We start from the raw sequence: 12,457 nt of genomic DNA on the forward strand, positions 1-12,457 counted from the left end.
AAAAAATAAAAAATAATAATAATAAATAACAGTTCTGGTCTCGGATAGTTTTGAAGCTTTAACTTTAAGAGTTTGTGTCTTTCAAGCACAATTAATTCCCTATGTATGCTTGCACAAATCTGTCTTTAGTCCATCCATAATGTGCTGTTCACAAGAGTTAAAAACAAAAAAACAAATCAACATCGTATCTCTTTGTTGTACTCACTTAGTAGCATTTGTGTGTGTGTGCGGGTGTGTGTTTGCATGACTTACAGCACAGAGCCTTCTGCAGCCGTCGGATCTTCATGGCGGTGCGGTACGCAGAGAATCTCACGTTGTTTAAGTCCGCTACAAACAAATTGGCAAAACATTTTTTTTTTTCAAATAACACTTATTGTCAAAAGCTGAATTTTATTCTGTGAATCATTGTGAAATTAGGTGGACAGTACAATTACTTTGGAGGCCGCTACTATTTGTTGAGGCCACGTGAAAAGTGGGTGCTAATTAACAGTGTGAATGGCAATAGCATGGGGATGTGGATGGATGTTAGCACGATGTGGGCAAGAAGAGCCACAGACGCTCATGTGACGGAACTTGCAATCTGACTACCAATCTGAAGAAAGAGGCATCAAATGAGCATTTTGTGTTTCCTACCTAGCGACTGGTACAACTCCGTCATCTTGGGATGGTCCCAGCAGGTCGTTTGTGTCTGATGGCTGAAAACAACAGAAGGAGAAGACGCCATCATGAAATGGACCATGAATCCCGGGTCCCCGCGTCAGACAAAATTCCGTCATCTTACACTGCCCGATGTTGCGTGCACTCATGGCCAACAACGAGGCACGCTAACCGCAGCCACGCTAGTGGACTATCTGAAGGTAAGATGTGTTTTTGTAGCGTGGGCATAGCTAGCAAGAATTCACTTTGCAAAGTCACAGCTGACATAGCAAAAAAAGAAACGCAAACATCACATCCGAAGTAAGCAAGAAAAAGTGCAGGTGTGGAAATAAGTTAACAGCAACAGAAATCGGCCGCAGTGCTCCATTTCCTACTTATTTATTACCCTATTACGAATAAAATAGAGCCTAATAAATAAGCATACCGCAGCGTGCAAGCTGCTTCTATTGCCGCTCATAATGACGGCGGCGCGCGGTCGCCCCGCTACACAACAGAGCAGGGCGGCATTTCTATCAACGCTGAGGGTAGCAGCGCTTTTGGGTAAATCAGCAGCTCATGAATGCCGTAATGAGAATGGCGGCACTGTCAGTGCGCGCCCACACACTTTGACACATATGCTACTAAGATGGTCGAGTTCAGATTTTAAAAAAAGCAGGAAGTGTGCGAGCGTGGGAACGGGACAAATAGCTTCGAAGGTTATCAGTTCAGTTGGGAGGCAAATTTTTTTTCCACATGAACAACCAGAGAATGCAATTTATGGAGAAGAGTTGACTATAAAGTAAAAGTTGAAGTGTGTTTAAAGCGTGTGGAAGCCACCTACTGCATATCCTCTGCAATAAATAGGGGTTCAGGATGCATATTTATAAATTAGACAAAGTGCCATTTCTGGAGAAATTGCTACTGAAAATGCTAAACTGTGCCACTGAGCAGTATCAGAGAGCTGGCAATGATGATGAGTTGTATGCATGAAAGTGGGCGTGGCAAGTGGGACATCGAAAATGAATGGGAAAAAGTTGATATTTAACGTTAAATTGTGCGAATACTGTAAGTAATGTGGAATCAGACGATATATACCCCGGGTGGCGTGAACCTTTGAAGCAAGTTGAAATTCAAACAATGTAAATAGGAAGTATTATGTGGGAGTTGTTACACGGGCAAAAAAGTGTGGAGAATAAAAAGTGCCTGACATACTAATAGACAAGGGCAATTTCTGGAGAAATTGCGTGGGAATGCTAATAGCTGAATGCTAATAGCTGAATGCTAATAGATCGATGCTAATAGCTGGATGCTAATAGCTGGATGCTAATAGCTGGATGCTAAGCCTAATTCTCATGAAGGAAATTGGAAGATAAATTAGGTGAAAATGACAAAGTATTAGTAGTGACAAATATTCATATTTGATATTGCATATGTGTTAACGATTGGTTGAAGCTGGATTCGAACCCAAGAACACTGATCACCAGCCCTTTCTCTTAACCACTCAGCCACTTTAACCATAGAAGAATCTGTGATTATGTCAGTATGTACTGAAAGCTTGCATCGAGTTAAAATTTTGAATATGAAAGAGATGATATCGAAACAAAACTTAATAATGACGAATGACATCAAAAGAAATGGATGTGAAGTCATTTGACAATGATTAGCATTCAATATTGCGTTTCTACAAAACAGTTGATTCTAGCAGGGATCGAACCCAGGTCCTCCGTATTTCAGCATTCCCACTAATAATAATAGTAAAGGTTAGAAACAACATGAAGACAAAGAAACGATGAGTGTTTCTTTTTTATCTCCACCAAGTTAAAATCAAAACGTCCTGCCAGCAAGTGGTCCCCGAAAGGGTCCTTTGTTGCTGCATCAGGACTAGTGAGTCCCCGCCACGGGACTGAGAGAGCCACTCGGGATGTTGACATTTTGTCTCCAGAGCCATTATTAAATGCCATCTCTCGGTAAGCATCAACAAATCAAATGAGGTCACTGGAGGGGAATGCACAGACAGCAGCAGGTAGATAAAAATGTACGTGTCATGGGATTTTCTTTCTATTTAAGAACCAGGAATATGATAAAAATTTACTTTTTTTCCCTTTTGACATTTTAGATGAATAAACGGTCAACTTTGCACTTTAATTACTTTGTATGCCGATTTGCAGATTGCAATGACAGAATCTGCCTCCTTAAACGGTGACACCAATTACTACTTTCCTATTACAGCAGTTGTGGCATGTTAGGGTGACATACAAGTCACAAAAACAATTTTTTCCAGCTAAGAGTGAAAGATAGGTTCCTTAGAAGTTAAAAATAATATATGTGACGTGTTCAACATTAAATAGTTTTCAATGATAAACTAGTTTTGATTGGCTAAAATATATTTTAATATTCTGCAACTGGTCTATAAATCACTGACTGGTTTGGGTCCTGAATACATGAAATAAATACTAATTGAATATAAACCCAGTCAGGCTCTGAGGTCAATTCGTGGAGCCCAGGATTCAAACCAAACATGGTGAAGCGCTATTAAGCTGTGATGCTGCACGCAAATGGAATAAATTGTCAATGAAAGTGAAGTCAACGATAGTGGAAAAACGTAAGACATTAATTCTACTAGTTTAAAGTGTGTACTAGTACATTGGCTTTGTGCTGGAGATGAAGGATAAAAAAAAAAATTCTCAGCTTTTAGAAATTCAGCTGTATTGAATTGAATCTGCTAACATCCATGAATTTGATCGCGGCTGACATGGGATGCCCACTGACACAACATCCTCCGTCTCTCTGTGGCCAAACTGGTTTAAATGGGACACTGCGCGAGGCTGCCAGCCCCCGACAGCAGGCACCAAATGATTTCGTATGGACGACTTTAATCCCCCTCCTCCTTCAATATGGTGCTTAGATCAACCTCGCGGCAGGAGGTGGACAAGTCGCCGTTTTTAATCAGCCGCCCTTTTGTCAGCGCAGAGAAAAAAGTGGCAAAATATGAAAGCAGAAGGGGGGAAAGGGACAGTAAGTGTCCCAAAAGATGTCACAGCCATTCAGAACGTGTGCGAGGAGATTCTCAATCAGCCTTTTATACGCTACTCTTCGGTCGTCGTGAATGCAATAATGGAGATCTTTGGTGAAATGGAGGATGTGGATTTACAAAAAAATATGCTGTTATATAGAAGATCTGGGTGAGAATTTCGGCTACTAAAAAAAAAGTCATTTGGAGTTAGCTAGAGCAGTACTTCTCAAACTTTTTATTCCAAGTACCACCATTATGACCAACTTATAATAATACAATAGCATAGTAGTGCTACTAGAAGGAGTAAGTTGTCGTAAAAAATGAGACAGCAATTTTATTTATAGAGAGCATATTGAATATGATTGGAAAAATATACACAGTTTGAACTTTAAAATTGTGTCACAAGAAGGAGTCATGCCATCAGAGGCGGCATATCCAGGTCCACAAAGTAAAAACCCTGCCACAGTTTGGCTTTAGCTGGCTAGCTACGCGGGTGCTTGTTTAGCTGATAGGGAGCCAGCACGAGTGGTTAAAGCCAAAGTGTGGCAGGGTTTTTAACTCATTCACTGCCATTGATGGCTATAGAGGTAAAAAAAATCATTTGAACTATTTCTATGAGATTAACATTTTTTTCCACTTTTGTTAACAAGAGTATGAAAACCTAGAATTTTTTTTATGTACATTTAGAGCAGATATAAAACGTGTGATTAATCATGAGTTAACTATTGAAGTCATGCGATTAATTACAATTAAACATTTTAATCGCCTGACGCGACTTAAAGATTATTAAAAATTTGAAGCTTCAGGCGGTAATTTTTTAAAATCGTAATTAATCGCATGACTTCACTCACAATTAATCACAAATGTTATATCTGTTCTAAATGTACAATAAAAAAATCTAGGTTTTCATACTCTTGTTAACAAAAAGTAGAAAAAAAAGTTAAACTAATAGAAATAGTTCAAATGAATTTTTTGACGTCTATAGCCGTCAATGGCAGTGAATGAGTTCATTTGAGGACCTGGATTTGCCATCCCTGCATATCACCCATGACAAAACTCCTGGGCCATTGCAGTACACTGGGCCAATTTTTGACAGTTTTGCGATGCGAGTCTCAACCTTTACACACAATTTTACGCAGGATGGGCACGTATGTCCAACTGTGTCACACACACGGGATGAATTCACTCAAACAAACGGATACATCCTTTAATATGTTTGCACGCTGCTCAAGTTGAATTTACATCCCACTTGAGTTCATGTGCATTCCTATTCGTGTGATGTATATGTGCGCTTTGTACCCGTGTTCCATTGATTTGTTTACAAGAGTGGGCGGCTGCAGGTTCAGTGATCGGCCACATCTGTGATCACATGCTGTTGGCTTTTATCTCCAAACACATTCCAATAATAACAAACCCACCAGGCCATCAACCCTCGCGGGTCCAAACATAGTGCAGGTGTCTCGGGTTCAAACGGTTATTATTGATCTTTCCATTTTGAACCTCATAAGACTAAAGATATAAAAGTCTGTGACGCATCGAATTTAAAATACCCTTTTGTAACACGTTAAGCAATTTGGGTAACAAATTTAAATCAACACCAAATTGTCAATGTCGTCAATTTAGCCTAATTTGTGCGAAAATGATCAATTTACGAATTTATGGTGAGAGGCAGAAAAATGAAATGCCCTTCACTTGATGGAAGTACAGGCATGACACTGATACATTAAGATGAGATTTACTTCGGCTGACTATAAAAATCAGTCACACGTCACATTAAAGCTCTTGATGAGGTATTTGCAAATCACTGGCTAGTTTGTCAATAAACACTCGAATGATAAACATTAGCAAAAGACAATTTCACATGGAAGCAAATTCTGGAGCGAAACAAAATAAATCAGTCCGACTTGGGCAGTAAGCATCTTACACAAACAACGCCGCGTTGGATGATTTGTGGCTAATGAGGCCACCTGAAAAAGAAGCTGCTTATGTTTCACCTGATTTGGCAACAAAAAAAAAAAAAAAAAAAAAAAGATTGTGAAGCAAGCTAAAATTGTCACCAACCAGGTGTTATCTATTCACCAGGTAGGCACGTTGGCATTTTAATGCGCACGCGGCGTCAAATCAGCAGAAAGACAATTGTTTTGTGGGACTGAACTGATGACGGTAGCTGAATATGACAGGTCGCTGGAGGTCTTTGTTATAATGAGAAAAATTTCAATGATAATGAGCTATTTTTGGAGTCACTTTTGTTTTCTAGCTGCTTTGCAATGCAAATGATGCACACTAAAGTAAAATCTGCAGCTTGAAAACAGCAAGCTGAAATAAACACCTTCATTTGGTTTAAAAAGGATTCAATGAAGATGCAGGAATGTGAAAAAAAAATACTCAACATACAGTAATTATACTGTATGTCGAGTATTTTTTAATGTATAATGTCAATATGTACGTGATTGAAATGAAAATAAAATCTGAAAAGAGAATTGTCTAGTCCAAATGGCTCAACTTGCCCCAGTCTGCCCTACTGTAAATTAATACAATTTCCCGAAACAAAAAAATTGGATATAGGTTGTAAATGTAGGTCAGTGCTCCTTGATGGGCTTTGCTGGATCTGGCCATCAACCACTAAAGCAGAGCAACTATTTTAGGAACGACGTCACACATTTTTCTGGACACTTACTTGATGTAATATGGAACTTTATTTTGAGAAACCGCCCGTTGCCAGGGCAGCTGCACAGAAGCTACGGACAGAAAGAAAGATCACATTGAGAGACTGGAAATCCAAAATACAAACACTGTTTTAACAGACACCATCACCCAGCAGGATAATACGTATAAGTTTGACCTGAAAAACTTGTGTGAGGAACAACGCTGCCATGCATGAAATAGAAAGGAAGCAGGGAGGAAATGAAAAAAGGAGTGTATGAAATACGGGTGGCGGAGCCGTATAACCGAGGCGACTAATGCACGCAGAAACGTCTCAAATATCCGAAGCTGCATTAGGACCATTAGCAGTGAAACGTGCGCTTGGCTGATTCCCACGATCCCTCCTCTGTCAAAGGCGTCGGCGAGCACACGGATGGGTGGAAAGACATAAAAAAAGACATTGGAGATAAGAGCAGGGCTTTATTGATCCCGGAGGGAAAATTATGCTACCAGTGTAATGAGTGCCAGTGTGAGATGATAGACGCGATAGTGTCGTCTCGCCGAGGAGATGCCGGACAAAAACGCTAGGAAATAAAAATATGCATTAGAGAATGGTTTGTTGTTGGATTTCTCTTTTTGGCCTGTCCTTGAAATAATGTCGCAAATGTGGGCCGATACCGCATTAAAAAAACAAAACAACATATCTAATTTTGTGACATTCTGTTAATTATTATTATTTTTTCTCTACTTAAATATTAAAACATGCACCTTTACTTTGATAGATTTGTGTGTTTTTCTAGAGGAAATAAATAAATAATTCGGTTATCTTTGTTTTTGAGAGGAAAAATTCACAAATTTAAAATGTTATGTTCACTTGTTCCTCCATCCTTGCTATTGTTGGATAAAATAATAATAATAATAATAAAAAGATTTAAAAAATACAGGATATGCTTTTTCTTGGACAATTGTGTTTTTTTATTTTTATTTTTATCCCTAAAAGATTTTAATTTGCTTTGTTTGGAGATAAGGAGACAAATGATTTTCCTTGGACAGATTTGTTTGTTTTTGTTAGTTTTACCTGGAAACCAACAAAATGTTCTTCAGTTCTCTCTCCCAAAAAAAAAGGTTTCTTAAGTAAAAAAAAGAAGAAAAAAAAAAGAGATACATTTAATTTAATCCCGAAATTAAAAACGTTTCTATGTATTTTGTACTTCTTTTTTTTTTATATATATATATATAAATGGTGCTTTACCTCTGAGTATCGAGATTTTTTTGTTGTAATTTGAAAATGTAAATCAACAAAGGGAAAACGTATACAATACTGTATTGTACTGTGTATCCAACATGTATCATTTATCCAAAGTTTCCCCCCCAAAAACAAACACTTTTGTGGGTTTCCAGAAAAAATACTTTGTTGTTATTCATGCTTTGGATGACAGTTTTTTTTTATTATCCAATATAAAAAGTAGAGATGCATGCTGTTTTCATGACACAAAAAGGATATTTAAGATGTGTCGCAACAACCTGAGTGTACTTATAGACTACACCAATGGTGTTTAAATGAACTTTTACATGATGGCAGTGTTAACGGGACATGCTCCCAAAAGGGTAAGAGGAAAATTAGCGGAAATAAAAATGCAAAACATGATAGGTGAACTCAAAGTTAGCAATCGTGCTCTAATTTAAACACAAAGCAAACGTTTTGCTACTCACTGGATAAGAAATGTTGAGAGGAGGGGCCAAAGTCTCGGTGGGCTTCCTGGAGGAGCTTCAATCTGTCCTCAACTGCCACCTGCAACAAGGGGTGTGCTGTTGAAGCAATCTTTTCCACAGAAATGGGAATTTCACTTTGTTGAGTCGTATACAGTCGACCCCCAACCAAAGGGACCGGAGCTCCCCGCAAATAGTTAAGATATGTGGATAATTGCCGACTATTCAAATGAAATGGGGAGTGGGGCGGAAAAAAAGTAAAACCCCAAAAAATTCTTCAAAAAAACACTCATAAAACGTAATTTAATGAAAAAAAAACTATATATATTAAAAAAAAAATGTAATCCCTTGCTAACTTGCTAACACATAATGGAATACGCCATAGGCGTGCTAATAATTAGCATATCTGCTGGGTGATAACAGATATTCGAACACAAACGGTGAAGCAACACATGTAGACAGACACTTTCATGCATAACTCTATTGATTTTTAATCATACTGATGCAAAATGGCCACAGTAGCCAAGGTCAAATAGGTACATGCTCAAATGCTTTTTATAGTAGTATATAGTATAGTGATTATACGCAAGCAGAACCGTGTGCTTGGAATAAAGGTGAAACAATGGATGAGTAAAAAATACAAAAATAAAAAGACTAGACAAGTATAAATAAAACGCTGCAGAAGGAACAAAAAGCGTCCGTATGACTCGTCCACAGAGTCTGCGCTGTACCTGCAGTAGCTTCCACCTCATGTTGAGCTGATCCAGCTGCCTGGAGGCGGTGGAGGACAGCTGGATGTCCAGTGGAGTCAGCTCTGCAGAAAGCTCATTTACTATCTGGACATCCTGACGCAGCGGGCTGACCTCTTCTCGGAACACCTAAAAAAAAAAAAAAGATTGGAAATCTGGATGGATACTTACACTTAGCAAGCATGTGTGCTAAAAGAATGGCGCATCTCCAGGCCATGCTTACCACGGTCTTGTCGATGTGGTCCTGCAAAGAGTCGATCAGCAGGTCGCCGACAGGCTGCCAGTCGGATTTGGCGTCCTCGGCCCGAGTCAGCCGCAGGTCCAGCTGGTCCATGGAGCTCTGGAGCTCCTGCAATCGCTCGAGGGCTTGCTCAACCTGATTCTGCCAGCCTCCCACGTGGTCCCTCAGACGCTCCCATCGCTCCCTCACATCGCCCGTCTGCTTGCGGATGGCCCGAGCCAGGCCGCGGGCCTTCTGCTCCGGGCTGAGCTCTGGAAGAAATCAGGGAAACGTAAGAAAAGTTGTTGTTTTTTTGCTCCTATACCCTTGAAATTACATGCAGCAATTCTGGTAAACATGAGCTTGGGGTAAAAGTTGGACAAAAGTTGTTCTTGAATTTCCATAATTTCTTCCGTTCCCATCACAAGAGTGAACATCTGACAGCTCCAAAAATCAATCATCCCAACACTATTCATCCCAAAAACCCACTGACAAAATCAACCACCAGCCAACCACTGATTTGTTTGTCCATTGATCCATTTTTCTTTCCAATCAAACATTCATATGTTCAACCCAAAACCGATCGACCCAATGGCAACCCACCTCAGGCCATCCATCAATCATTCCATCCATCCATCCAAGGATCCATTCAACTGTCGATCCAAAATAAAAACAACAAAGACCCAGTAGCCAACCGGTCCTGTTTAAAGTTGAATATTCATTGAATATTCATTGAAACTCTGAGGGTATGGATACTTTGACTCCTTATTGTTGCAAAAAAATTAATAAAATACTCAATCACTGCCATAAGTTCATAAAAAAAAAAGATTATTAAAAATTAGGGGCGACGGGCAATTAAATTTTTTAATTGTAATTAATGGCATGACTTCACTTTTATATCTGTTCTAAATGTACAAAAAACTAATACTAGGTTTTCATACTCTTGTTAACAAAAGTGAAAAAAAAAAAACTAATAAAAATAGTTCAAATGAATTTTTGACGTTTATAGCCGTCACTGGCAGTGAATGAGTTAAAATACATCTCTTTAACTTTTGTTTGAGAGAACATGTAAGAAATTACATTAAATGAAAAATCTTGTTAAGTCCATGTGATCCACAATATCAATTTCAAGGTTAACAAAAACAAAAGAATGACTAAAATATGCACCAATCTTCTAAATGATTGTTGAATTCCCTTTCCAACAATGTCTGTTTTGTGAAGATTGACCTAGTAGTTAATGAGATGAAGGGTTCAAAGGAAGTCGGTCAGGCCCCTTTTTGCCCAAAATGTCCAAATTCGGTGGGCCGTATCTCCCAAACCAACCCCTGCTCCGATTGGCCTAAAATTTGAGATTTTATGTTGTGCGTTCACTTATCAACGAGTACACCCAAGTTTCATTAAAATCAAAATCTGCTTGGTTAAAATTTTGAAGTATTTGGTTTAGGCTTTTTGGTGTCATTTCTTTGCAGTAAAGTTGAAAAAAAATGAACATACTAATTCCTTCATACGATGTGGTGACATAGATCAGACATTATCCATTATTGAGGCTGTGGTACTGAATAAAAATATCAATTTTGCGGGCTGGGATGCGAAATTAGAACATGCGAGAGCTAGACATGGCAAAAGGGTGGAAAAGGTGACAGAGCCGTTCTCAAGTGGAACCCGTTGAACTACAGTAATTGTATTCAAATATGGAAATAGAAGATATTTTTCATTATCTGAACACAGGTGTCATTTAGATCAAATGATGTACAGCACTTGTCAACATGGGCCAAAAGTTGCGTCTCTTAACAACTGTCTTAGGGTGAAAATATGCCTTTTTATTTTTCTCATAAATCCAATGTTATTCTAAAGATTTGATTGTTTTATTCTTATACACATTAACACAAACAATTAGAGGATGCTTAATGGCTGAACAATGTGATTATCTCCAACCGCTTTCCCGCGCTTGAATCCGCTCTCCAGGGTGCTGATTGAATTAACATCTTTTGTACGCGCGTCTTTAGTCATGCAGACAACAATCAAAAGTTAATCAATGTCACAGACAAAGCCTAATAAGAGTTGAGGGAACGTACGCAATTTACCACGGTGTCACTCTGCCACATCCCAACTACTTTTATTAAACACCATGCATACTTTAATCTGAACGTATCTTTTTATCTATTTATAAAACCAGACTAACTTTGATAGCGGTGTCAGAGATCACAGCGTTGTCTGCCGACGCTCTGAAGTCGTGCCACACCCCCATCGCGCACTCTTGGCACTTTAATTATTAACGCAAAAGACAAATGTGATGACTCGACAAAATCGGGGTGATTTAAGAGTGGTATCTTAACGAGTTGATGCATTTTTAATTTGAGGGGTGGGGGCTGGGAGGGGGGGGGTCATGATTGGCTAATGCAATACCATCAGTGGATCGTGTTTCCCAGGAAACCTTAACTGCAACATGGCCAGCAACTAAAGTGGATTTTTCCACCGGTGCCCTACACTGCAAAAAACGAAATCTTAAGTAAGATATAATTGCTTAAATTTGACCTAAATTTGCTTTGACAAGTTATTTTTAATTAAAATAAAATTGTCAGACAAGATCATTCTGCTTATTTCAAGATACTTATTACTTAACTCATTTGCTCCCAGAAACGTATAAATATGTTATATTTTAAATGTCCCAAAGACATATTTATATGTTTATTTTTTATTTTTATGCTAGAGCACACAGAAGGCTTTGTTTGATGCAGCCTCTAAACTGCAAAGAACGGTTACAAAAAAGAAGGTAGTAACTAGTTAAGAAGGTGGCAGCAGAGTAAAAGAGATCAACCAGGGGCTAGTTGAAAAAAAAGCTAATTACTCACAATTCTAAATAGATTTGTGAATAATGATGAAACTTAACTATATTCTAATGCTAATTGCTGCAAAACGGAAACCGTTAGAAATATACTCTAATCTTTCTTTTGTTAGGTTCCATGTTTTTATAGCAATAGAACACAATATTCTGTGGGCCTTGCAAAATCAGTCAAAGTCCAGTAAAACAGCTGGCCGGGAGTGAAGGGGATTGCTTCTGTGAAAATGACTGGGAGTGAATGAGTTAATTATCTTCTTTTTTTTATTTTATTGATCAAGCAGTCTTGGCATTGAGTGTTAACAGCCAGTTTTAGGTACTGTGAGGCTTAAAACAAACATTTTCTAAATTTTAAGATGACTGATCTACATCAAAGGCCCTGAACTGGGGTTTCATTAGTTGAATTTTCTTGTTTTAAATTTTTGCAGAATCTGAAAACAATCAGACAAAAGTGTGATGTAGCTCTTTATTGTAAGCATTTTTTCTTGTAAAAATCAGTTTGTGGTTAATTGTGTTATAGTTACTAAGCTCATTTTTCCCGTTGCCAGTCAATGCACTACTTGCTCAGTGGTCCAGTGGTAGAGTGTCTGCCCAGAGACTGGGAGGTTGTGGGTTCAATGCCTTGCTGGGTCATATCAAAGACAACT

General features: G+C 38.6%; 1 protein-coding gene across 5 annotated transcripts in view; it reads right to left on the reverse strand.

Moving 5' to 3' along the window:
• The window catches only part of utrn (utrophin), a 156,049-nt gene that overhangs the window by 34,657 nt on the left and 108,935 nt on the right, over window positions 1–12,457 (reverse strand). For all 5 annotated transcript variants that reach the window (XM_086061753.1, XM_086061751.1, XM_086061752.1 and 2 more), the window contains 6 exons: window positions 8,975–9,243; window positions 8,734–8,880; window positions 8,006–8,084; window positions 6,327–6,387; window positions 634–695; window positions 253–327 (listed from right to left, as the gene is read on the reverse strand). In XM_086061753.1, the coding sequence (XP_085917879.1) occupies window positions 253–327; window positions 634–695; window positions 6,327–6,387; window positions 8,006–8,084; window positions 8,734–8,880; window positions 8,975–9,243 (693 nt within the window). The remainder of the gene's footprint in view (window positions 1–252; window positions 328–633; window positions 696–6,326; window positions 6,388–8,005; window positions 8,085–8,733; window positions 8,881–8,974; window positions 9,244–12,457) is intronic.

This window comes from Leptonotus elevatus, chromosome 18 (assembly GCF_054856555.1).
Source record: "Leptonotus elevatus isolate MCC_2025b chromosome 18, RoL_Lele_1.0, whole genome shotgun sequence".
Lineage (NCBI taxonomy): Eukaryota > Metazoa > Chordata > Actinopteri > Syngnathiformes > Syngnathidae > Leptonotus > Leptonotus elevatus.